This window comes from Gopherus flavomarginatus, chromosome 14, assembly GCF_025201925.1.
Source record: "Gopherus flavomarginatus isolate rGopFla2 chromosome 14, rGopFla2.mat.asm, whole genome shotgun sequence".
Taxonomy (NCBI): Eukaryota; Metazoa; Chordata; order Testudines; family Testudinidae; genus Gopherus; species Gopherus flavomarginatus.
Genome location: NC_066630.1, coordinates 10,643,978 through 10,671,611, shown reverse-complemented (window position 1 = coordinate 10,671,611; position 27,634 = coordinate 10,643,978). Strand labels below are relative to the sequence as shown.

General features: G+C 41.3%; 1 protein-coding gene across 1 annotated transcript in view; it reads left to right on the top strand.

Annotated features, from left to right (window-relative positions):
• Positions 1 to 27,634, top strand: part of PLCG2 (phospholipase C gamma 2) — a 104,599-nt gene that overhangs the window by 51,338 nt on the left and 25,627 nt on the right. Inside the window, exons 4-19 of the mRNA XM_050923006.1 lie at positions 838 to 931; positions 2,355 to 2,402; positions 6,686 to 6,770; positions 7,567 to 7,650; positions 9,097 to 9,140; positions 10,415 to 10,487; positions 12,051 to 12,152; positions 12,340 to 12,458; positions 14,985 to 15,070; positions 15,706 to 15,826; positions 16,971 to 17,139; positions 21,111 to 21,215; positions 21,505 to 21,594; positions 24,400 to 24,578; positions 25,305 to 25,505; positions 26,578 to 26,697. Of these exons, the coding sequence (XP_050778963.1) occupies positions 838 to 931; positions 2,355 to 2,402; positions 6,686 to 6,770; positions 7,567 to 7,650; positions 9,097 to 9,140; positions 10,415 to 10,487; positions 12,051 to 12,152; positions 12,340 to 12,458; positions 14,985 to 15,070; positions 15,706 to 15,826; positions 16,971 to 17,139; positions 21,111 to 21,215; positions 21,505 to 21,594; positions 24,400 to 24,578; positions 25,305 to 25,505; positions 26,578 to 26,697 (1,720 nt within the window). The remainder of the gene's footprint in view (positions 1 to 837; positions 932 to 2,354; positions 2,403 to 6,685; positions 6,771 to 7,566; positions 7,651 to 9,096; positions 9,141 to 10,414; positions 10,488 to 12,050; positions 12,153 to 12,339; positions 12,459 to 14,984; positions 15,071 to 15,705; positions 15,827 to 16,970; positions 17,140 to 21,110; positions 21,216 to 21,504; positions 21,595 to 24,399; positions 24,579 to 25,304; positions 25,506 to 26,577; positions 26,698 to 27,634) is intronic.

Genomic DNA, 27,634 nt, shown 5'->3' with positions numbered 1-27,634 from the left:
CCAGAATGCCATGCATGAACTCGATCTGACTAGTAGTTATTCAGATCAGGTTGGATCATCACCAGCAGGCCCTTCTGGTTTGTGGGTACTAGAAGTGTAGATGCAAACTCATTTTGGAACAAAATAAAATTTCTAGCCATTTTCCTTCTGAAAATAGACTTGAAAATGTAAAGTTAAGGATGAAAGGAACAAACATCTGAGCTCTAATTCTGCAGCAGGAGTCTGAGGGAATTTAAAGACTCTTCTCCCAAATACACCTCTTATACCAGAAGTTAACTTCCCCCCAAACCATAGTCTGGCATAGACTGTGCATAGTGGTGTGATTATGGCAGCCCGGATGAAGGATTGTTTTGCAGGCCACTCAGAAATGTTAAGGGTTAGGGTTAGAGCGTTGCATCTAGAATCTGTAGTATCCACAGGCCACATTTTCATTTTAAAGGAGAGGGTGGCTGTGGGCTACATTCAGCCCATGGCATGCACTTTGGTCACCTTGAGAACTGAAGATGGAAAAAGCAAAAATTCTACTGTATCACAGTGAGAGCCTAGATGTAGGTTGGCAGTAATCGTGCTGCAGCTTTGAAACTTCTTATGTTCTGATGAACAAAGTTTTAAAAGGAGATGTTTTTGATAGGTCTAGCGGTTGTTTTTTTTTAATCCTTAAGAACTAACATAGATTCTTTCATTGGAATGTGTTGGATTGGCAGCGTAAAGCTCTGTAGTGAGATTATCATAGAGAATGGGTAGCCAACCCATCTCATACACCAGGGCTTATCTAAACATCACAGATTACGTCTTTGTTATGTATTAATATTTCTCACAGTGTATTAATCTTTGCAGCTGATTCCAAAGATGATGCTGATAAATGGCTGTGTGGCTTGAATATCTTGCATCAAGAAGTTATGAATGCTTCCACACCTGCAATCACAGAGAGGTACGTGGAATTTCCTGCCTTTGTTTATGAGAGACTCTTCAACAGCTTGACACTTCTTTGCAATTTGACAGTGAAAAACTGAAGACATTTTCAAGGATGAAACCAATGTGGTCTGTCAGTTACATTAAGAGCAATATTCTACAGACACATGCTATACCTAGAAAGTGTGGTCCAAATTCAGATCTTCTAGAAGCATATGCCGCTTGATAGTCTTTTATGAAGTTATGGCTACTTACACTGTGATGGATTTGGCTCTATGGTTGGTTGGTTGGTTGATTTGTTATATAAACATACCTGGTTCCAGGTTTGGATGCCAAAGAAAGTCTTTAAGAAGTTCATGGGAATGTCTGGTCTATGTGTGTGTTGGCATCTGTTTCAAGTAAACCAGAGTTTCTCAGGATCTCACAACTAGAACCTCTTTCCCCCCCCACTTCCCACCAGCCAGCCCTGGGCAGAGAATCCCCGTCTTGTCAACAGGCCCTGAGGTCCCTCCCAGACCTAATCTTTTCTCACCCCATTCACCTTTTGTTAACAGAGGGGGAGAGTCATGGCCTACCACCCTGTCTGTCTTCTTTGGTGGTTTGTCCAAATTGTAGCTCAGGTGTTGATGCCCTGCCCATCTAAATCCAGTTTCAACTGAGAAAAAGTATTCCTCACTTCCTGTCTTTAACTTGTGTATGGTGTTGCTCTGTGCTGTTATACTGTTGCTGTGCATGACTCTAGAGATGTCTGCATTTCAGCAACAACCAAGTGATTCCCGTGTAGACAAATTATATGAGGTTTTTAGTGAAATGCTATGATTATCCTTTGGGGTGAAACATGTCTATATAAACAGATCTTCCCTGTCAGTATTGCCAATATCAGTAAAGGGATGCTGGCCCTAAAATTGACACTTCTGTCTGATTTATGTTTTTTAACCTAAGATAGGTAAAAGATTACTACAGCTAGAAGAGATTAAGCGGATTCTCTTTCATTTTTACTTCATGCATTTGACGATATTTGAGACCACATCCTCAACTAGTGTCAATCAGTGTAGCTCCATTGACTTAATGGAGCTATGCCAGTTTACATCAGCTGAAGATCTGGCCCTTTTGTGCCCAGTTATTTTCACTGTTCCCCATATGTTTGGTTAGTCATTTCCCTTGTTTATGTGGGCATGTCACACAGCAACAAGGTGAAGACAAAAACATTTTGTTTAGAAATGGGAAAATATTATTGTAAAGCCACAAACATTAACCAGAGCAGATACAGCAGAGGCAGCACCTGAAAATGCTTGTGACTCATTTTTCAGAATGTGCTAGATTTCCAGTTTAAATATCTCTGCTTACTTTCATCACTGAAATTGTGATATTGAACAGGCTCTGTTAGTTCTTAATTCTTAAAATAACTTTTCTGTTTTTATTCATTTATTTATTTATTTTAGCTGGCTGAGAAAGCAGATCTACTCTGTTGACCAGACTAGAAGGAACAGGTATGAATCTCATCCTTTTCAGGTTTTGCTTAGTTTTCATGGTCAGTTTTTCTACATGAAGTATAGGAGTAGAATTTTGAAGTAACAAACATCACTTTGCATAAGAAAGATGTGACTTAGGTAACGTTAGAATCCAGGATACTGCACCTGCTCTTTCGTTAGTAATTTGTGTTCTGTTTTGTTATGGAGACATCAAGCATGTGAAATTCACTGACGCATATACATAGTGTAACAGAGAAGGAAATGTATCATTTTGCTTTTAGCCCTTTCTTCATGGCTGGAACTAGGATGAGTATAGTTTTAGGCAGGGAGAGGGGATGCTTTCCCTCTCCCGCTTTCAGCTCCTGACTTCCAGCAGAACCTAGCTGCTTCCTCTGTAGAGGCTAATCAAGTGGGAACTTAGAGGCTGGGACTCTGCTTTCCTGCCTTGGCTATGCCCCCAGCACTGCCTGAGAGGGTGAAGAGAGTGAGGAGGGGCACAGATGGAGTTGGCCTAACAGCAGCAGTCACAACAGTCCTTCCTCCCCACACTGAATCAGAGCCTTGAGGGGGAGCATGACTGGGTGAAAGAACAGGGGAATCCTTGGAAGGTGAGGTAGGGACAAGGAGATCCATGGGGGAACAGTCTGAGGGACTTGGAGGGGGGTCATTCTGGAGATCCTGGGAAATGGGGTAGGTTAGGCAAGGGAACACAAGACAGTCCTTAAACATAGAGGTGGGAGGAAGCCAGCAGTGGTCTTTCAGAATTAGACTGAGGACTTTGGCAGTGTTCCAGAGAGTTTTGTGGAGTTCTCACTGATAAGAACTTGCTTTGGTAGATATAACTTGGTGAAATTGGCCGGATGGTTCACGATTGTTACTTTGTTATGTGTCAGGGGAGGAGACCTAGGGCTTAAGAATTACTTCAGGATTCGTGCTTCTCGGCTGAGGAAGCTGCAGCATATTGTAATTATGGAGGTATCATATTTGGGTTCCTGTGGGAAATGGAAGCTGCTCACTGCAGGCCCATGCAAAAAATGGCATAGATTTTAGACTTCAAAATTTCCCTTTATGGTGAGGGAGAGAGAGAGAATCCTTGCTCTGCTAGCCGAGGTGCTGGATAGCCTGTTGCAGTGCAGAGGATGCTCTCTTGCAAATTCAGCTGCAAATTTCTCGTTAGAATTGATGTAAGTTGTACGATGCCTTGAGAAGGAAATTAACCGCTCGGTGCGTGGCGCTTCAAAGAAGCTTAGCTACCCCGTTTTCCCAGCAGTATTAATGTTTGTACTTTTTGTTCACTGCAGAAAATAACATTCATTTCCTCTCATTTAGCCTTTTCCTAAGAGTAAAATAAAACGTTTTCTCATTGTCTGGATGAAAACATGTTGTTGCAGGAAATAACACCATTCTGCAAGCAATCTGTAGTACTGGGCAGATTATTGCAATACAAACAGAGATGGGAGGGTACGAACGGAATTGGGTTCTCAAGCATAGGGGCTGTGACAAACTTCCTTCTCTACCTCGGTGGGTCCTGCGCTTATTGGCAGATTTGCTCACCTCAGTGATCTTCCCCACAGTCTGGATCAACTCCTCCTGTGTCTGATCAGGAGTTCAGAGGTTTGGGGGGAACCCGGGCCCGCCCTCTATTCCAGGGCCCTGTGGATTGCAGCTGTCTATAGTGTCTCTTGTAACAGCTGCATGACAGCTACACCTCCCTGGGCTACTTCCCCATGGCATCCTCCAAACTCCTTCTTTATCCTCACCACAGGACCTTCCTCCTGGTGTCTGATAACACTTGTACTACTTAGTCCTCCCGCAGCACACCCTCTCACATTCAGCTCCTTGTGCCTCTTGCTCCCAGCTCCTCACACACATTTCCTCTCCTCTGGTTCCTCCTCACCTGACTGGAGTGAGCTCCTTTTTAAACCCAGGTGCCCTGATTAGCCTGCCTTGATTGGCTGCAGGTGTTCTAATCAGCCTGGCTGCCTTAATTGGTTCTAGTAGGTTCCTGATTACTCTAGTGCAGCCCCTGCTCTGGTTACTCAGGGAACAGAAAACTGCTCATCCAGTGACCAGTATATTTGTACTCTACCAGACTCCTTTACCCCACTGGTCTGGGTCTGTCACAGGGCTCAGAGAGATTTTAGATATCAGAGACTGACTCGCTTAGTCTGGAGTGGAAGGACAAAGTGTGCCAGCTGCACCATTCTTTACTGGATGCCAGATCACGTCACTGCACTTGGCATCTGCTCTGCTGCTGATGCATTTTGTTAAGAAAGCACCACAACAGGGGAGAACCATGAAACAAAGGAAAGCCATAGGGCAAAGAAGCTTCAGCAGATACTACATCTAGTTAAGGTTATGTTAGTTTCCATAGTTGTTTTATTACTGGAAGGTAACATAACTGATCTGCCTTGGATGTGTGCTGAATTGTGAGGTGGTGGTGGTGTTTTCACTTTACCCAGAGAGGATTCCCACCTTTGGAAAACTCCAGGAAACAGATGAATGCTGCAATTAACTTTTTTTTTTTTTAATTTTTGTCAGTTAATTATAAAGTTGACACTTCCCGTCTAGCCCCAGCAGTGAAGCTTTGCTGCTTTATGCAGTAATGAAGTCAGCCCTGAGTTTAGGCCTTTGCTGTCCAGAAAGAGCTATTGAGAGGCATCTAAAGGGTCACAACAAAGGCCTAGAACTTGAGGCTTTGGTTCCCATCCCTGCTCTGCCAGAGACACCCTATGTGATTACTTAGTTGCTGTGTGCCTCAGTTTCCCCATCTATAAAATGGGGATGATAGCACTGTTCTGGGAATATGTAAATTAAAGATCGTGAGGCACTCTGATACTGTGGTAATTGTGGCCATAAAAATATCTAAGATACACTGAAACCAAAGCTGAAGTTGATGAGGGAGGTGGGAGGTCTGAAGCCCCATTCAGCCACAGGGGAAGAGGTCACTGTACAGAAGGAGCTGCTCTACAGTTCGCTCAGCCCCCATGCATCGGGACCCCACTCCTGAGCCCTCTGCGCCTGAACCCCCTGCATCAGAACCCCCACCCTGAGGAGCCCCACCTCCCACACCTGGACCACCCCAACAAGCCCCCTGCAGCTGGACCCCCACCCCATTTCCAGCACCTGGAGCCCCTGACACCCAGAGCCCCCCTGAGTCCCAACCACCATCACTTGGACACCCCTGCAGAGTCCCATGCAGGGCCGCCCGGGGAGGGGGAGCGGCAAGTGGGACAATTTGCCCCGGGCCCCGCAGGGGCCCCACAAGCCCTGGCCTGACAGCGGTCTGGGTCTTTAGCTGGCATTTTGGCAGCGGGGGGCCCTTCAGTTGCTCCAGGTCTTCTGCGGCATTTCGGTGGCGGAGGGCTCGTCGGTGCTGCTGAAGACGCGGAGCGACTGAAGGGCCCCCCACCGCTGAAATGTCGCCGAAGACCCGTACCGCCACTGCTTCCCTGCTTTGCCCCAGGCCCCCTGAATCCTCTGGGTGGCCCTGGTCCCATGACCCCTCTGCACTCCCCCACTGAGCCCCTGTGCATCCAGAGGGCCCCCCCACACCCAAGCCCCCCACTGAGCCACCTGCACCCAGATTGCCCCACGCAGAACCCTCTCACCCCACAGCTGGATCCTCACACTAAGCCTCTCCACACTTCGATCCTGCCAGGCTGAGTCTGTCTGCCCCACACATGGATTGTTCTCTTGCTATCTTGGTGCACCTGGCACGGAGGGGGCAGGGCCCTGGGGTGTTTCTGGGGCAGACCTGGCCCTTGTGCTGTGTCAGCATCGGATGCGGACTCGCTGCCAGGTCCATGTCCTGGGGTGGGGCTGCAGGGTGATCTCCTACCCTGGGACATGGTGGCCCCCACTGCCATGCTGGAGCCTCCATATTTATTTATTGACAAATAAAATATGCAGAATTTTGCAAAATTTTTTTTTTGGTGCAGTTTTTATTTTTTTGGCACATGCCTCTGCTTTCAGGAGCCATGTGGAGTGGCCCCCGACCCTGGCTGGAGCGGGGCAACCCCTAATCTAGACCCCCCACCCCAGTAGGAGTTCGAGGGCTGGATTAAAATGGCTAGGAGGCCAGATTCGGCCTGCGGGCTATAGTTTGCCTACCCCTGATTTAGTCCAACTTTCGAAGAAGTCAGTAGACTTCTGTTGCTCTTGGATTGATCTATGGACAGAGAACGTTTTAAAATTATATCAATAATTAAATTTTTGTGTTGATGAAAATATATGCCATTGGATAGTTGTAGGTTACCTAGATACTAACAGAATGCTGTTTTTGCCCTCTTGTTTTTCAGTATCAGCCTTAGAGAACTGAAGACCATACTCCCCTTAGTAAACTTCAAAGTAGGCAGTGTGAAATTCTTGAAGGATAGATTTGCGGTAATTATCCAAAGCACCTGATGTCCAATATTTGGTGAAAATATTTGACTCTTTTATGCAGCATCTTGCCTGTGGCTTTTGCTTCTTATTGTGTGATTTAATCTGTTTAATATTGGTTAATTTCAGAGTTTAGGTTTGAATGTAATGCAGAAGAGTTTTTTTAATTATCTTTATTACTGGTATTAATATTGCAGTGTTATCCAAAGTCAAAATCAGGCTCATGGCCCTCTTTTTGGCACTGTGAAAATGTGTAGGAAGATATGGTCAGTGCCTGTTTTAAGGCTAGAATTTGCATTATGAGTGAAGCAATACTTTTGGTTTCTATTCAATGTAAACTACTGTTAATAACTTTTGAGGCCCCTTTACATCCCTGCAGGAACCTTAAAGATCCCCTTATTTTTCCTGCTTTATACCTCTCTATTCTCCAAGCCTTGAATTATAGTTATTGGTACTCTGATTAATGAGCACTGAGTGAGTCATTCTTCAGAATCTGCCAGCTGTCTTCTTAAGTGAGCAACTGGCTAACTGCCTGCTGGTACTCTGAGCTGGGGTAGTGGACAGAGATGAGGGGCAGGAACAGTGTGTTACAAATCAAGATTCTGTTTGTTCAATTAGCATATTAATGTCATTGTTAAGAAATCAATTAGCCATCACCTCAAAACAATTAAAGTAAAAGTATGGCAGCCATATATGCCTTGGAAGACTATGGCACCTGGAAAGGGTATGTCACGTTTCTTGCTGTACAGGTGTAACCTAGGCTATTCCAAATACACTGTTTAATACTTCCTCCTCACAGGAAATAGGAGCTCCCAAAGAAGAACTTAGCTTTGAACAATTTCACGTGTTCTACAAGAAAATTATGTTTGAACAGCAGAAATCGGTAAGCTCATTTATAGATTGATAGTCAATCTACATACTCTTATCCTGCTTGATTTGAATAAAAGGTGAATACTGATTTCTCCTCACATCCCCCACCATAGAAAAGCCCTCACTTACAGTATTGTATTTGATGTGTCTGTGACAACCAATGCCAATAACTGGATTCATAAAATAAATAGATAAGAAGTTTGTGTTGCTTCTTGGGTGTTTAAAAGGTGAAAGTGTGCACACGTGTAATGGGATTTTGTATGTCATGTGAGTCTTTCTGCCCAGTTTGTAGGATGGCCTTAGTCAGGTGCAATTAATAAATGTTAAGTGAAATAATGGTTTTGTTTTTGCATGACTTCCCAATTTAATTTATCCCATATGCCAAAGGATACTCTTTAAATTATGCTGGTGACATGTCATGATCACCAAATAATGACCACTGCCATTCTCACTTATGTCTGGAGATGTTTGGTGTACTGCATGGCATGCTTGTGACAGTCACTGGGATGTGTAAATGCCATGGAATTATGCTAGCGATTTATTTGGTTAGCTATTTGATCACTACTTCCAAATGTTCATTTCATCCAGATTCATGAAGTCAATGGGAGCTGTAAGTGTTTAGCATCTCGGAAAATCAGGGCTCTTATTTAGGTGCCTCACTTTAAACACCCAAGTTTGAAAATGTTGGCATAAATATCTGAATGCTAGTTTCTGCACCCTGTTAATTGTGCCTGTGAATATGTAGGATATTGTTAAAACTGAAACCTTCTATCCTCAGTTGTACATGGGCATAGTTTATTAGTAGTTCTCTTTTTCAGCTTTGCAGATTAAGCATAATCATTGTAATGTAGATCTGTAAAATGCTATTAAAAAGAACCATATGCTTGAAGTAAGACTTCTTTGTTTAGCTAACCTTGTTGATATGTCTTTTTTCATGACACTTCACTTAAACACCTTAAGGAGAAAAAAGTTACTTAAAGAGGAGAGCGTAGCACAGTATAGTGAGGTTATCTGATTGTCCACACTCTTGGTGCATCATTTCAAGGAGACTCCTCAGATTGCGTAATTACTGTTTACAACTAAGTTTCCCAAGCTCTGTACTCTGCTGGTCCAACCTGGAGGCCATTTAGTTTAGATTTTGTAGCCAGCTGACTAAATATGATACAAGATACATGTTTCCAGTTTTTCTGGGCTATCTAGGAGGAAACTTTACTGCTTGTGTTTATTATGTGCATTAGCAAAACCAAGTTTGGCTGTGAATTGTATGCTTTTACATGGAGAAGGCCTGAAGCGTAATCACGACAGATGACAGTCTGTTGTTTCTTACCTTTCATTTTAACTCAAAATTTATCGTGCTAACATAGCTTGTATAAAATGCAAGTAGACATTTCTGTCCCTGATAATAGTTACAGATATTTCTGATTATTGTGTGTCTCTCTTTTTCTCTCCTCCTCTTAAGATTCTTGATGAATTCAAAAAGGATTCTTCTGTGTTCATTCTTGGGTGAGATTTCCTGTTACTATAATTTTGTGCATGTGTGTGTTGATTATAACGCTTCAGGACTTTGCATACCCAAAGATTTCATGGAATCTCAAAGTCCATTCATGTTTGTAAGTGATGTCACTGTTCTCTATAATGGTATTTTCATTAGTGACCAGAGGTGGCATATCTTGTTGCTATGGTACTCATTAAGATAAGTGAACATTTTTCATATACCATTTTATATGAATTTTAACATCTCACATTTTAAGACACGTGTCCTAAAATTCTGACTTCAGTGGAAGATTTCCTGAGTAAGGACAGAGGAAGAGTGGCATAAGGAAGCTGTTGATAAGTGCCAATATCTTGCCCACAGATGGATTTCAGTCAGAGCTTCTCATGCTTAGCCTAGGACAGAAGTTGTCTCTGTGTCTTCTGATGGAGAAGTTTAATTTTTAACTGAAGAAGCATGTGGTGCATGGAATTGACAGAAGCAGGGCAGAATTCTAATCCTAAATCATGGAATGTCATTGAATCTCAGTTTCCCTCTCTGTAAAATGGGTATATTATTTATTTAGGGGAGTTGAAAATTAACTCTTTGTACAGCATGTTGAAGAAATGAGATGCTGCAGCATAAAAATGACAAGCATTGCTGCTATTATACTTTTCTGAAACTAGTTTATCATAACTTTGAACATTACGTCTACAATTTTGTTTAAAGCATTTGAGAAGTTCCTTTAGAAATGGTTACCTTTAATATAGGGCCCAATTCTTTAGTCTACTGAGTAGAATTTATTGAACTCATTGGGACTGCTGGCATCAGGTTTTGGTTCTCCATGTCAGCTCATCCAATAAATATCCAGAAGAAATGGCTTGTGGGATTATGGCTATGCAAATAATTTACAACAATAATATTGTTATAGTCCCATAATTAAGATGCACAACATCCTAGTGAGGTGAGTGGTGTTTCCACTTTACAAAAAGGTAAACAGAGAGAAGTTAAGTAACTTGCCCAGGGTGACAGAATGAATCATTATGAAAGCTGGGAAGGAAACCCAGAAGCTCTGATTCAAAGGCTTGTGATCCAGATGCTAGACAGCTGCTTTTGGGGCCTGATCCAAAGCCCATTAAAGATAATGGAAGGACCCCCTTCGGATGAAGTTGTAAATTCATGATATAATTTATTTGGTTCTCTACCATGGTCCTGCTAAGGCCCTGACTTATATGATATTTGATCTACCCCTTTTTTTTTTTAATGAAACATTTCTTCTAAAATTTTTCCCTTTCTTTTGGTCTAGAAATACTGACCGTCCAGATGCTTCAGCAGTTCATTTGCATGACTTCCAGAGATTTTTGCTACATGAGCAGCAGGTGAGAAGGTTATGAAACTCAGAATTCTTCCTCACCAAGGTTCACAGCGTTATGTATTTTTCAAAGAGTCACAGTCTGACATACAGGATGATTGATGATAATTGGCATTGAACCTTGTGGGCTAAATCTGAGCATTGGTCTTAATTATTAAAGTGTAATCTTTCATTGAGCTACTGTTTTTCAACTGCACAAAGAACAAAAAGGTGTGCAAATGGATTTTTCTGGCCTCTGCTAAGCTTCTAAATAAACGGAGGTGGTTCTTGACTGACATGTAAATGTCAAGGGTGATACCCTGGCCCCATTGTGGGTGGCACCACGTAAACATGTGGACTGAAATCTTGGCTCTGGCCTCATTGTGGCTGGCACAATATAAACATTTGGGGTGATGTGCCAGCCTCATTGGAATCAAAGAGAGTTTTGCCATTGACTTGAAAAGGGCCGGAATTTCACTCCTGATGGGTGCTCTCTTTGAAGAAGTTGCCCTGTACTTGCAGGCAGTTGGGTTCAGTGATCTGGGAAGGGGCTTGTCTTCATCTGTAACAGTTCTGATCCTGATTCACAGACAGCATGGTTTAGTTTGACTGATAAAGTAATGAATAAATTGATTTAAAAAAATTGTCAGGCCAAAGATTCACTAAAGGAACAAAGCAGTTCATTTTTGAAGCTGCCTGCTGTATTACAGTGTGCATATTCTACATCTTTGGAAAGTCTGGAGGTCTTCTGTATGTTTAAGCTTTATGACGTTCCACAGCCACTACTGAACTCCAGGCTTGCAAATTTGTTTGAACACTCAAATCAAACACTGAAGTTCATTGTTCCCATGCATTCCCTGTATGGGAATACCTAATATCTTTTCCCCTACAAAACAATGTTGAAAGAGCATAAAGGTTGTAAAGTCAAGCACTCAAAAGTTAGAAGAGACCAAAATGAAGATTTTCTCTGTCTTCAGTAGGGCCAAGATTTCACCCATATATAGAGTCCCCACCTGTGACAGCCTAGCATTTAGACAGAGGGCATCTTAGATTCCTAAAACATAACATAGGCTTTTGTTAGCTAGGAAAGACATTATTTTTTATTTTTAAACTATCATTTATTATTTTATTTCTGTAATGTCTATGAGCCCTAGTCACTGACCAGACTATTGTACTAGGCCCTGGACAAACATTTAACAAAAAGCCATTCCTGAATATTCTTTGGGGAAAAAAACATGAACCTAAATTACAGTAGAAAAATTCAGTGAACTCAAACAGCTAGAGAGGTTTGTAAAACTTCCAGATATTCTGGTTTCACCCACTTACAAGTATCGTTATGTGATCTTAGACACTGATTTTAAATGCAGCAGTAGCCTGAACCACTGAGTGTCTTTCTTTCTGGATGGGTTCATCAAAAGATGCAGTTCTGTTAACTGTAGGCAGTGAAGAATGCAGTTTAGTAAATCACTACTATGGGTGTCTGTCTGTCTCTTTCATGTTATATAATATATAATTTCATTCACTAAGTCTTATTATCTTTTTTGGTAATAAAATAAAACAACTTAAATGATAAACTTTTCTTAATTTAAAGGAGTCTTGGGCACAGGATCTCAGTAAAGTCCGAGAACGAATGACAAAGTTTATAGATGACACTATGAGAGAAACTACTGAGCCCTTCCTCTTTGTGGATGAGGTGAGATAAAATATTTTCTTATAGTTCTATATACGTTTAACTTTCACTTCTAGTTCCTTGAAATTTAGTTTGCTGGGCAAATCCTCCTCTGTTATCAAGAGGGCAGTTCCTCTAAGCTCTGTTGTTAGTGTTTAAATTCTTTTTTCTGATTGCACGCATTTAAATCCATTCTCTTTTTTTGTTTTAGTTTCTCACTTATCTTTTCTCAAAAGAAAACAGTATTTGGGATGATAAATATGATGCAGTAGATGCTCAGGATATGAATAACCCTTTGTCCCACTACTGGATTTCTTCCTCTCACAACACGTAAGTTTCCAAAATCTTGACTGTCTCTGATCAGAGAGACCTGGTGTATGTTAAGAGAAGCAAATGTTAGTTTAAGTTTTTTACACCAGGGGTGCTCAGACTGGATTTGTGAAGCCTAACTGAGAAATTGCATCTGATAAGACTCACTCACTTTTTCACTGAGTTATAGTGTCAGAAAACACAACCCCTTCCCTACTTTTCCTTCCCGCCTCCAACAGAAGAGCACAAGAAACTTTGTTAAAAGAATGTAGTCCAGAAGCTGAGCTCAGACTGCCACACTGAGTTTCCTGTAACTCCTTGATGCCAGAAGATGGGGATTGAATGACTTTGGGTGCAAAAATTCATGCTAATGATGGAATTTCTGCTCCTCCTGACACCTACAGCTCTGTTCAGTTAGCATCATTGTGCCTGGGCATTACAATGCCTAAAGGGTCAAATCCTGCTGGCCAGATGTAGTGGGACTTTTGCCTGAGACTGGGCTGCAGAATTTGGGTCAAAGTCCTCTGTCAGAGGGTCTCCATGGGACACGTTATTTACCACTTCCTTTCACTGTGGTGGGTTGTATTTACCGAGAGATACCGATACTCTGAGCATTACCTGTATTACAGCATTTTAATCTGTTGGGCATGCATCTCTGGGCTGGTCCACACTACGGAGGGGAAATCGATCTTAGATACGCAACTTCAGCTACGTGAATAACGTAGCTGAAGTCAAATATCTAAGATCGGATTACTCACCCGTCCACACCGTGCGGGATCGATGTTCGCTGCTCTCCCTGTCGATTCCGGAACTCCGTTGGGGTTGATGGAGTTCCGGAATCGATATAAGCGCGCTCAGGGATCGATATATCGCGTCTAATATATCGATCCCTGAGCAATCGATTTTAAGCCGCCGATACGGCGGGTAGTCTGGACGTGGCCCCAGATTGTAAACATCTAGAGAATTTTTTATATGATAGTATTTTGAGCTTATATATTATCTAGACTTACAAAAGAAGCATGTGACAGCACCTGGGGTCCTTGTTCCCAGGCCGCTTCTAAAATCAAGATAATATGTAATATAACTTTTTAACATGGTTGGATCATTTTGGGGAAACTGTCGTCCTCCTTTATATGACCTGAAATATAGCAGAACTGCGATGGTTGTTCTGAGCAAGATGGGGGAAGAGCAGGCTACTGGTGTGAGTGGGGACTCTGGGATAGACCAAAGCTCTGTGACAGTTCACACTGCAGAAGGAGGTGGTTCAGGGAAGAAGAAGCATGTGGCTAGTGGATCTTGAAACAACACATTTCTACTGGCTAGGAACTAGCCCTACATGGCCTTTGTATGGGAGACAAGGATTCTAGCAGAGAGGGACCATAGGTGCTGCTATAAAAAGGCATGTGAGAGCGGAATTAAAAGTAGCAACCTTTACTTTGATCTTCCTTATTGTTCTGGATTTATTGTACAACCAAAATGTGTTCTGTGTTTTATACATTGTTGGCAATTACCATTTTGGGGGCGGGTTTCCTGTTAAACATTTTACTATTATGAATCATGTTTGTTACAATGGTGCCCCATGGTGTTAAATGCTGTAGAGAGTATTAGATGGTCTTTGTCCCAGTCAGTTTACAATTTGAATAGACAAGACACACACAGGCTAAGGGAAGGGGTATAACACAAGCAGAGTGAGCAGTCTGATGGCAGCAAATGTCATGTTAGTGCCACAATTAATTTTTTTGAGTGCATTTACTTGGGGATCAGCTAGATGGAAAGAGAAGAAAACTGGGGTGAGGAGGTGCAGGTCAGGGGAGAAGAGGGTAAGGGGAGCAGGTGTGGAGTGAAACTGAGGCGAAGAAACTACTCCAACCCTCCCCCTCTCTTCCTACCACTCCTTCACAAACATCCAGTCAGCACAATGCAGAGAAAGTTTGGTCAAAACCGTAGAAATTCTCTGAACTGTAGTAAGGCTGTCAGTACTTGTCCTCTGTGAACTGTGGCATGCAAACTGTTAGGCCAGATACAAATCTATGTCATGGTGAATTTTCGTACTTAAACAGCACTGGGTGCAACAGCAACATAACAAAATGGAACGTTAATTCACAGGAATGGGGAAGTTTATCATCTAACATTGCTTTAAAAAAAGAAAAAGTGAAGAAAATATCCCAAGGAATTTAAATAACATGTATAATAAGAAAAAATGGCTTATGGAGTATATGGGGACCTTTCCCTTTCACTAGACAGGTACACTGTTTGACCTCGCCTCGACTTGGTGGAGTTTGGATATATTGTATAGATGTTCTACTCTACAAAAAGTTGGCAAAGGGCAATGAATGAACTCTTGGAAATTCTTGCTAACTGACCCATGCCAAGGTGCTTTAGCATCTGATTCAGAGAAGTCCACTCACTTCATAGAGAGTCAAAAATTCAATATTCAAAACCTTCACAGTAGAAAAAGATTCAACATTCAGAAATTCTGTAACAGAATATATGGGACCCTTTTAAAAATTGTTGCCTTCCTTCTGATGGTCCCTCTTTACTGTTCAGATACCTCACAGGAGACCAGCTTCGAAGTGAATCTTCCACAGAAGCTTATATCAGATGCCTTCGAATGGGATGTCGATGTATTGAGCGTGAGTAACAAGCTTGTGGAGTGGTTTGTGACAGGAATGCTTTTGTTCTTCACCTTTGCATAGCTTCCTGTGGTTGCTAAGCACAGCAAAACCAAAACTTGTAGTTTTTGTAACACAAAATTAATCCTTTTTTGTTTAAAGGATGTGCTAACTATTAGAACCAACATCCTTCAGAATTCCATCATTTCCCTGCTCGCTTGCTCTTCTTTTATTCCTTTGAAACACTAAAATTCAAGCAGCTCTTTTAAAACCTATTCCACTGTGTACACCAGAGATGAAGCTACCAGAATGAACAAATTAATTGGTTAAGCCCCAGCGTGCCCTTCTCCAGTACATCTAGGATAGGTGCTGCTCTTGGAGCAGCATATTGCCACTTTAAACTCTGGTGGACACTAGTAAACCCAGAATTCAGCTGCCTAAACTCGTACTTTTCTGTTCCTAGCTGTGTGTGCTTTTAGAACCTCCATATTCTATTTTTTTTTTATTACCATTACTTTATGCAAACTTAATCTCCTCTGTGAGGGATATAAATCTACTTAGCAAATCATTTTAATATAACATAAAAGTATGTGTGTTGTATTCTGTATATTGGAGTTATTTAGATGGCCTCTTATTTCTTCTATTGTCTGCACTAGTGGACTGCTGGGATGGTCCTGACGGGAAGCCGATCATTTATCATGGATGGACACGGACAACAAAAATCAAATTCGATGACGTGGTGCAGGCAATCAAGGATCATGCATTTGTCACATCAGAGTGGGTTTTTGTTAATGTATAAACTTGGTTTAGAGGATTTTAGAGCTTTCCTCAGGAGAAAAGGAACCTTTCATGTTTGGTTAATTGAAAAGGCCAAGATGCCTGTCTTTTTCCCTAATGTGATTGTTTGTGTGTTTGTTTTTTTGTTTTTTTTTGTAAATCACCAAGAGTTTTAGATCTTAATAGATCCTATTTTCAAGAAAAGGCCCACAAAATGTCAGGATGCTGCTCGGGCAGGTAGGAAATGCCCCAACAGTCTCCCCATCTCCCTGCTTGTCTGTAAAGATGAGTTTGCGGCTGTAAAACTTTAATAAATGTGATTTTTAAAAATACTAGAATTGGAGAGCAGAGCATCAGAGAGAGGGAAGCTCACAGGCCCAAACTTACCATTGTAGATGAGATTGCAGCTGAGGAGATGGGGAATCCCTGCTCATGCTTCCTGCAGTGATAACATGGGCTGCAGCAGTGTCTCAGCTGTCCTCGTCAGGCCCTTCGTTAAAACGCCTTTTAAAAGGAAAAGTATTGCCTGTTGGCAGGAAGGATTTGGGGCTGCAGGCTCCTTTACTCCTCGCCATGCAAGGTAACTGGCTGACTGTAGAGGAGAGAACATATGGAGAGAACCTCTTGGGGATGGGACAGGCTAGGAGATGACACACCTCTCAAAGCTCCCACTGGGGTTGTTGCCGTCTACATGAGTCTGAGCCTGTACTCAGTTGCCACAATCTGGCACATTGTTATTTTGCTTGGAAACACTTCATTTTTGGGAGCTCAATAATGAAGAAAAGGCATCTTAATATTCAAGGTGTTCCAAGCCTCTTTGTTGCAGTTGGCTAACTGAGCTGCATGGGTATCCTCACCATGATCAGACATTCAGATAACCATGTACAGTGCACACGGGAGTCCCAGTGCTTCAGACATGTCAAACCATCAGCATAGTGAATGTATTGAGGAATGCACTGACACTTCCTCACACTGCTCATGTTTGGTGGTGGTGGTGGTGTGATCCAGTGATTGCACATCTGCAGCCTTTCCCCAGAGCCACTCAGTCCTCAGTTTGCTTTGGATATTTTTTTCCCCCCTTCCCTGGCTTTTTCAGAAGCAGGAATTGAATGCTGCCTCTGCCTTTCTGTTCTCTTGTACCAAGGTTCCCAGTGATCCTGTCAATTGAAGAGCACTGCAGTGTGGAACAGCAGCGCCACATGGCCAAAGTATTCAAGGAGGTGTTTGGGAACCAACTCCTAATGAAACCAATTGAAGTCAGTGCAGATCAGCTGCCGTCGCCAATCCAGCTGAAAGAAAAATTCATCATCAAGGCATGTTTCCTTTACTAAGAGTCCCCTGTGTGTTTTAGTAGTTAGAACTGGAGAGTGGGAGCCAGGATGCCTGGCTTAGCTGCTTAGACACTGTATGGCCTTGGACAAGTCTCTTAACAGATTCATGCCTCTGATTGCATAGTATTGGTTTAATTGTAAAGCATTTGGGGCTGCTTTGGGCTTGAAGAGGGTACATGCTGCCAAGTGCACATGACTATCATTTGGCAACATTTTACTGAGTTTTATTAAAATACATACTAAATTGCTTGCTGTTGGCTTTCTTTGCTATTAATGTTGCTGTTTCAAGTGCCCGAAGAAATGTCTTTCCTAAAGGTCTCCCAGCAAACCTTTCAGCCTCTAAAATGTCACCATTAAATTTCAGTGAGGCTCACTACTACAGAGGCTCATCATAGACCTTCTGCACAATAACGTGCTTAAAAATGTTAAGTGTTCTTTTGAATGGAAAATCACATTAATATTTCATTCTAATGGATCACAAAGCACTTTACAGACTGAATTTTCAAAAGATGCCACTTCCATAAATTGCAAAGGCAAATCAACACTCTGGCACACAAAAAGAGTAAAGGATGTGATTTACATATGCAATTTAGGTTGCAACTTTGAAAAATGGAGGTTTCCCTTAATAATAGGAATCAGTTATTCTTAGAATCATTCAGTCCACCTAGTGGAACTCAGCAGAAATTTTGATCCAACAGTACCGCACAGCAGTGTTTACTCAGGTAAGTAGAAGAACAGCTTCTCCAGTTAAAACTGCAGTGGAGTTTTCAGAAAATTAGAAAGCTGGACTTTGGCAAGAACACTGGGGCAAACTCACCATGTTTTCACATAAAATAAAATAATAATGACGACTGTGGTTGATCAAGGCTTCTGCCTTACAGCTCCTATTAGAAAACAATAACATAGATTCTAAAATTGTAGACAAAAGACACATTCAGTGCAAATACAGTACGTGGAAATGCATGTAAATGGCAGCAGGGCATTCCATTGTGAGTCACAAAGGAGCACAAAGTAGAGCATTCTGATCTATAAGTTTAGATCTTATCTGTGAATCCTTACACTTTGTGACCATATAAAGCATGGAAGAGAAATTGCTTGCATGTAGCCATAATAATCTGTATCTATAGCACCATTGTCCCTACAGATTCCAAAGTGGTTTGCAAACTACAGTAAAACCTGCGCAAGAGAAAAGTTTCATCAGACAACTTCCTATCTTGAGAGTGCCTCAAAGAATCCCCAAACACGGGCCACTAGTTTGCAATGAGCTTTGGCCCATGACTCAGATTTCCCTTTGGTGTGTTTTGTCCGTGAACATTCATGTAAACTCTCACTCTGAAGAAAAATGCCAGTGAGATCTTCAGTGTTCATTTTTAAGGGTTTATCTGAAGGACTGACCCAGGGAACCTCACGGAACTCAGTTTATCTCAGAAGGACTAACCAGATGTATGAGAATTTGAACCTGGGTTTATCTATTATTTAGGTATTTGAAATGTAATGATTTGCAATTTCAGCTATTGCTGTTGGATGTGTAGAAGAGAGGTGTGGCCCATGACTCAGGACTAGTCTGCACGGTGCATTAGTCTATACGAGAGAGGGGTGAATTCTAGTGTGTCAGGCAGTAACTGGCCTGTGTGGACCCTGCTGGTGTGTGTTTAGTATTCCCTAGTGCACGTTAATATAGTTCTATTTCAAACAGTACTATGTTAATGTGCGTGCCAGCTGGATTCACATGCAACGTGCTAGTGCACACTAGATTTTACACCTCACCAGTGCAGACTAATGCACTTTGTAGACAAGCTTGGAGACTTGTTGCTGCTGTTCTTTCAGACTGGATCTGGATACTAGAATATTTGAAAGCAAGTGGTTTTAATGCAAACACCGTTAATCTATTTTAAAGAACAAATATATGGCAAAATGTAATTACAAAAATGACCATCACTGTCCTGAAATGAGAAACTGAGGGTAGAAGTAGAGCTCAGTGAATAACAGATTTTTCAGATCACTGGCAGTTCTGGGGGACAAAAATATGGGTTGAATTGAAAACAATTTTTTTGTGAAGACCAATTTTTTTCCCCAGCAAATTGAAAAGTTGAAAAAAATATTTTTGTGTCTAATGAAACATTTCATTTCAACAAAATTGAAATGTTTCATTTTGATTTCAACCATTTTGAATGATTTTGATTTTTTAAAAATAAAATTAAAGGAAATTCTGAAATTAAGTAAATTTGAACCAGAAAATTGAAACATTTTGTTTCTAAACAAATCTCAAAATGAAACATTTTGATTTTTTTCTCAGATTTTTTTTTCCCCAACTGAAACAATTTGGCAAAGTCAACACAAATTCATGAAACATTTCAGTGTTATCAAATCTACATTTATTTTGCTGAGAAAATGATGGTCAATTCGTTTTGCCAAGCTCTAGTAAGAACCCTTCCTGTCTACTTGGCTATGCATCATATGCCCTGTCTGGTTCCTCTTTCGGAACCTCCTGTTATAAAATATCCCATCTGTTGCCATTTCATCTGTTTAACCTTCTCTGGAGTATCAGTCACATTGGTTATATCTTCACTTTGTTTTCTCTTTGTTCGGTCTTGTTTTGTCCTTTTACTATACATCTCCATGTCACACTGGGATGCTCTAAATCTTTGCTGCATCTTTTTTTATTATAGCTGAGGACTTTGTTCCATATATCATAGTTGGAATTACACACAAGCTGAAAACCCTCTTCTCCAGGGTACTGGAATATGCTTTGTATGTACTTTCCATCAGCCAAAACTTGGTCCACTGAAAAATAAAAAGCTTCATGTCTATATTTGTGAAACAAGAATCCTCTGCCTCCCCCATCTCTGAGCACTGATGTGGCCCCTTTGCTTCCAGTAGGTGGGATTTTGTAATTACAGGTGCACTGGCTGTGCCCTTAAAGTGCCCTTATCATGCCTGAGTCCCCATCTTCATCCTCCTGGTTACTCCCCCCCCCACTGCTGTAGAGAGATCTTCCATGGAGCACTTTGCTATGGCATGCACTTGGGGGGGAGGGATAGCTCAGTGGTTTGAGCATTGGTCTACTAAACCCAGGGTTGTCAGTTCAATCCTTGAGGGGGCCATTTAGGGATCTGGGGCAAAAATCTGTCAGGGGACTGGTCCTGCTCTGAGCAGGGGGTTGGACTAGATGACCTTCTGAGGTCCCTTCCAACCCTGATGTTCTATGTCTGTGGTTGCTTCTTTTACCCCTTGCACAGTACAGTCGTAGTGGTGCTAAAGAGGTTAAGGCTTTATATCCCTATGTGAAGCAGGCAGGATTTGGTCACATTGAGAAATAATCACCTGTTTCCTTCTTATAATCCTTTTCCTATTTCCTCCTTAGTTTCTCTCCTTTTACTCATGTTCTTTTTCTCTTCATCTTGAGGCCTGACAACTATTCCTCTTTTATCTTCATTCCTTCCTTACCACATGAAGGTCATTTAACTTTCTGTCTCTTCTAATGAATTGTGGACTCTGATCAGAGTAATTGCTCCTCTGTCTCCCTCATCTGAAGCTTGCTGTCAGGAAGTTAGAGGAGCACTCGGCTTGTCTATATGGCAAGCTACTGCCAGGGTGTAAATCTACAGCACATCAGCATGCTGAACCCTAATGACTCTGTGTGGACATTGCTACAGCGCAGTGCAAGCCCTAGTGTGTAGTTCTTATTGCATTGTAGCAACGTCCGGTGTGTGACAGGCTGGTGCACTGTCGATTCACATGCTGGCTTGGCGCACGCTAACTTACCATGCAGAGAAACCCTCAGGTTAAAGTTGCAGTCAGTGCGGAAAACTGCCCCTAATGTTTAAGACCGCATATAGCCTCCACTCTCAAAGGAGAAAAGCTTGAGAGGAGGGAGGCATCAGATAATATTACCAAGATGTGCCAAGGTGATGTGACCAGCCTTACATATGATTTTTATTTATATTTTTTAGCATAAAAAATTGGGACCAAAGGGAGACGTAGATACAAACCCAGAAGACAAGAAAGAGGAGAAAAAGCAACAAGGAGAACTCTACATGTGGGATACGATAGAACAGGTATTATTTCCTAGATGTTTGCTGCAGTTTGTTGCAAGGTTTTTTAATTTCTTTGGTGTTTGAGATTTAAATGAGCATTCTCAACAGCAATAGGGAAAAATATTTGCTCCTAGGTGACCCGAAGTGAGTCTGGAAAAGACACTGCGTAAGATGTTATGTTGTTAAATTACTATTTATTGTTACAGTTTCTTGGTGGTTAGTAGTTGTATTTTTATTTCTTTTTAATTTTATGGATAGCGTTATCTTCTTCTGTTGTTAACAGTTCTAACACTTAGTCTTTGTGTTCTAGGCATGGACTCGGCACTATTGTGCCATAGCAGATGAAAAGCTCTCATTCAGTGATGCTATAGAACAGAACGCTGATGATGATTCATTAAAGGTGATTACCTACCACACAGGGGGGAGGGAGGAGGTAAGCTCCGGACCTCTGCCTTGCAGTGCAGAGGAGGGTGTAGGGGCTTCTGCCATGTGCAGAGAGGGGCTGAAGCCCAGAGCCCTGGCAGGCACCTCCCATGGAGCTGAAGCCCCAAGCCTTGGCAGGTGTGCCCCTGCTCTTGAACTTTTGAAGATTGTCTTACGGAGCTCTGAGGGTCAGTAAGTTTGGCCACTCCTGGTATATAAAGAAGAATTACACTGTCTAAAGGAGTGCCATTCTTCCTTATCTCTTGGCCAATGGGAATTACATGCTCACATCAAGAGAATAATAAGATTATTTTCTCCCTTTAATATAAAACCAAAGGGAGATGAGTTTTACATCAAGCTTTTTAACATTTAAGGTCAAATTCATCCTCTTAAACTGCCCCTGCCATGTTTACAGATGCATTTCTTTGCACTCACAAAACATTTGCCTGTACAATTGTTCAGTGGAGAGTCTGTGTCAGATAATTGGGTGCACCTGCAAATATCACTTAATGAAAATGTGGGTCTTTATTAAGCACTTTTATAACCCAGTTTTCTGTAAAACAAAGCATCTTTACTGCATGGTTAACTTTCAGTGTAGATGAGCATGCAAGACAATGAAACGGCTTGTGGGCAGTTTAGTGCTGAAACAGGTGTGTTTAACAAATATCAAATGCTTTATTGTCAGTATATTCATCTGCCAGGATATTATTCCTATTCTAGGACTAAACAAAAGATGATTCATTAAATAATGACACATAACATAGCACACCTTTTTTTTTTCTTTTTACTGTTTATTTAGGAAGCATTAATGGGTTTAGAAATCCTTACTATGTAAATATCAGAAACAAAACACTAATCATTACAACAGTGAGCTTTTGTTTTAAGAGGCATTACACAGGAATATAATCATCAGATCTCTCCAGCAGGGTGTTACTGTATTTCAGAATGAGCATCATTATAACACTTATGACATGTAGTTTTTAGTGATTTTATTAAACTGTGTGAAATATCTGATTGTGTGTATTTAACAGATCAAGCATGACTACCAACTGTTAATATTCAAAACAATTAGACACTTACTCTGGTTTGTTCGCAGGTGAATCTACTTTGCCTGAGTATTTAATAAGAGAGAACCAAATATCTAAGTATTTTGTTTATTTTCCTGGGTTCACAATCGATCTTTTAATTTTCCCATAGCAACAACCTCTCATTTGTTTTAACCATTCTTTTATGGTAAGATTGACTTTCTTTTCCAATGAGCGATTACCGATAGCCATACAGCTACTAACAAAAGAGAGGTTAATTCTTCATTTCCTTTTGTGCGATCATTTCCACTAGAAATCCCCAGGAAAATTTTCAAAGGATCATTTGGGAATAAATATCCAACAGGTTTGTGATATCTGGTTATGGATTGCATCCCCATACTCTCTAGCGACTGGCAATGTTCCCTCTAATTTTTCAATGTATGTGCGGAATGAATTTTGTTATGTGTACCAATATGGAGGTGATGTGTGGCAGGGGTGTTGGAGAGGGCTCAGGGCCTAGGCAGAGGGTTGGAGTGCAGGGAGGCGAGGGCTCTGGCTGGGGATATGGGCTCTGGGGTGGGGCTGGGGATGAGGGGTTTGGAGTGCAGACTGCCCCGGGCATGCAGCGGGGAGAGAGGACTCCTCCCAACCCTCTCTCCCCGCAGCAGCACCTGGGCTGGAGGCCAGGTGAGAGGTGCCTCTCCCTGCCGTGGCAGCTCCAGGGCTGCAAAGATTTATATAAATTAATTATAACGTTTTTGTTTCCTAATTGACCAGATGCCATTGCTTCTACTAAAGTTATCTTTCTATGTAGACAACTTTACTAGAAAGTTGAGAAACATATCATCTATCTTGAAAGTAGTGGTACCATGGGAGAGCGGGCCATTTAAAATTATCTTTTATCTCTAAATAAGTTAGACAAGTTTCTTTACTAGGTAGCTGGCCTCACTGCTGTACGTATTCCACTGCTCTCCCAATCTTTGAGGCGCAGCAACACACCTCTGTAATAGCACTTGTCATCCAAAGGTCTTTCAGAGATGAGCAATTATTATCCCCATTTTAGAGACGTTAAAGCTGAGGCACAGGACTCAGTAAGGGCTAGAATTTCAGCGATGCCTCAACCTGGCTTCCACCTGTCAACGTGGAAGTTTGCATGTGGGCTCTTTCATCACTAACATCTGGATGCACAGTTCAGCCACATGCAAGCCAGATCACCTGTTCATGCAGGTTTTAATGATGAGAGGGTCTCATATGATTATTCAGTGCTGTGATTAGCTAAAATCCTCTTGTCAAAAAATCCTAAAATAGAAGACTCTCTGATCTAGAAGAGTATGTTCTTTAAGATTCTGGCCACAGATCATAACTACTTGCACAAGTCTAGGAAGGTGAAAATCTTTTGACTGTAAGCAACCTGAAAAGTGATCTGACTTACCTGAATGCACATTACAACCATAATAAACCTCTCCATACTGAGGAAGGGGGAATATGAAAATCATGATACAGAACTTTTTGAGGAATATTAAGAAAAGGTGCACAGCAGCCATAACCTCTCACAGCACATGCCCAAGTTTGTTTTTCATTTGATAGCAAACCATACTTCAGATTTTAGACATTCATTTTTTTTTTTGAGGGTATTGAAAGTTCAGGGAAGCTAGAAAATTGACCTGCCATGGTAGAAGTCCTTTTAACTGAGACAGACCATTTATTGTCATGGTAAAATACAAGTTTAAAATGGAAACTCTTCTCATGTGATCTAGGACGTGAAACGCACTGAGTTGCACTGCAACGAGAAATGGTTCCATGGGAAAATGAAAGAGGGGAGAACAACTGCTGAGAGGCTGCTCCAGGAGTACTGTGCTGAAATGGGTGGCAAGGATGGAACGTTCCTAGTTAGGGAAAGTGAAACTTTCCCTAATGATTACACCCTGTCATTCTGGTATAGTTGTTTTTTTGGTACTGGTGGTGTTTATTCTACTATATTGCATAAGAATATATTTTTTTAGAAAATATGATTTTACAGCTGCTATGGCAGGAAGTAGGAAAGGGGGATTTAGTGCAGTTGTGGAAAGATCACACTTTTTGGATTACGGTGCAATTTAGTCTAACGCTGCTAGGCACGATTGGGCTCCATTTGGGGTTATGTTCATTGATTGGAATAGGTAATTGGTCTAATCTTCCACTCCTCTAAAGCTATAGGAGCATGAAGAGTTTGTTACAATATTTCTTCAGTATGTGGGCCAAAATTGGATCTCATTTGCACTGGTGTATATCATCCGTTTCCAAGCTGAGCAGGTAGTTTCCCAAGTTCATTTCCATTGACAGAGTTTGATCTTGCTGATAAAAGAGGATGTCCCTGTAGGGGAAAAAATGGAAGATTTTGCTTAATTTTTCCCAGTCTGGAGTTGTAAGTAACAATATATCAGATAGAGCTACTGGTGAGAGAGCCTTCTGTGCTAATTCTACAGCGATGCATATTGGTACGTTTAAAACTCTGTAGGTTGAAAAGAACAACTCCCAGCAATTTTATTATTTGTTAAAGAAACAACATGATTTGCTGTGACTTTATAAATTCACAAACTAGAATCAACCAGGAGAGGTTAGAAAACATCCTCAACGTCGGTCTTTATTAACTGTTTTTTTTCCTCCCTCTTCGTTTCTTAAGGAGATCAGGTAGGGTCCAGCATTGCCGTATCCGTTCTAATAGTGAAGGAGATACCATGAAATATTACCTGACCGACAACCTCACCTTTGATAGTATCTACGATCTCGTTCAACACTACAAGGAAGCCCACTTGCGATGTGCTGAGTTTGAGCTGCGTCTGACTGATGCTGTGCCTAACCCCAAACCTCATGAAACTAAAGAGTATGTACAGATGAAGTGAATTGCTCGGGTTGTTATGTTAAAGTGTGAAACTTTTTGTTGTCATATATGGCCATGGATTTCATGCATCCAGGGACACTAAGAACCATGAAAGATTCAGGTTATACTCTGGGCTTCATGGGGGGCTAGTGGTAAAGTAGATGCTCATTGGTAACTGTATGCAATTCAGAGAAACAGGGAAAGCTGTAATTCACCCAGAGGATACCAAGTCCTTCCTCTCCCAGCTCCCTTTCTTTGCTTGGTAATTTAAAGAACTCAGCAAGTAGGGTTTGGTGTTGAGTTGTTGCTTGTGGTCTGGCAACTAATTTGGGGAATTCAGAAGTTACTGTTCATGCACCATGTGCACTTTTGGTCCATTGTTTGCTCTACAGATCAAAAAAAGATTACTTTGTGCGCAAAACATATGTCCATGACTTTAGACAGTTTTCATGTTCTGGGGCCTGATTCTGTACCATCCTCTACATCCTGAGATACCTTTTGAAGTTAGTGTGAGTTGAGGATGCCTTGTAGGATTCAGCTGTTTTTTGTTTTTACATTATTGTGTGGAGAGCCTCGACTAAGGTAAATTGTTCTAGCTCCACTGAAATCAGAGCCAGATTCTACCATTGTTACTCATCTTGAGTAGTAGTTGTGAGAGACAGAATCTGGTCCTAAGGAAGTATCTAATGTCTGCTGTTTTTCCCTAGCCCATATCGGGACTCTTCCTTAAAATCTTCCATGTCAAAACTCTGACTCCAGTCTGCATTTGGTTATGAACAGATAAAGCAGCATTCTCTGCCACTGTTCTATGGAGACAAGTTGATTTATGTTTTATTACTATAAGCAGACAAGGTGTTCTGATGTTTTCCTGATGGTTTTACCCCAAATAAGCTGATGTGTTACAGTATTTTGCTTTAAGATGCTGTCATATGTGCCATGATGAGGAAAATCTAATGTATAATTTATCTTGTAATGTCTCAAGCTATAATTCTAGTAATACCGCCAGTTATTCTTACTGAGTGACACTTTGACAAGCTTTGTAATCGCTTGTCCATTTTCTTTCCCTCTACTGTAGTTGGTACTACAGTAACCTGAGTCGAGGAGAAGCAGAAGACATGTTGATGCGAATTCCTCGAGATGGAGCGTTTCTGATTAGAAAGAGAGATGAGCCCGATTCATTTGCCATGACATTCAGGTAAGAAAAGACACATGTGACTGTGCAACTTATAGGGCTATTCACGCTCTCTGGTTTTGAACATGCAAATCTTCCTCTTGTAGCCTTTGCATGAAAAAAACCTGAGTTTGCTCTTGCAGCTTGGGTAGTTAGCTGCACAGTTTCTTGATGTGCACACGTAAGTGGATGCGTGGGCAAAATATATGTGCACGTATGGAGTGGACAATTTTGAGTGTGGCTAAAAACTTGGCCCAGGATATCTCATACTGTAGTGTGCGTGTGGACCTCTGTTGGCTTCTGTGAAATTGCATGCCAGTGCAGTTTCTGTTCTAGATCAGCACTACAGACCCCAGGTCTCTGACCAGAGGAAACTTACTTAAGTTGCATAATAATTTGAGGTTCATTCATTCAGCATCTGTTACATTACGCAGCTCACTAAAAATGAAAGTTGCCACATGTCTGCTGTTAAGTATCCTTGCTAATGGTAACTGCTTTATAACAACTGTTTCAATAAGAGAAACTGTATGTTTATAAGAACTGTAGTATATTCTATTGCAATTTTGAATCATATTAAGTTTCTTTAATCATGTCTGTTAATGCAGTATAAAATATTGTCTTGGAGTGCAGATACATGCTGTCTTATTTATGTACTTTGCATTGAAGATTTCCAGACTTCTCAAGTCTGCAGTGAGCTCTAGTTTCATCTTTCTCCTATTGGGAAGATAGGGTATTAAAGTCCATTATGGATTCTATACAGTGGTGTCCTTATGAAAACACTTCATAGCCAGAAAAGTTCATAGGTTTGAACATTTTGTAGGTATCCTCCATATATCAAAAAGTGGTTGGGTGGTGGTTTTTACAGTGATTACCAAAAATTCAAAATTTTTGCTTAAGTGAATAGGAAATTTTCCTTTAAAAGTAGATTGCAGTGGCTATCAGGAGCACTGTAGGGATAAAG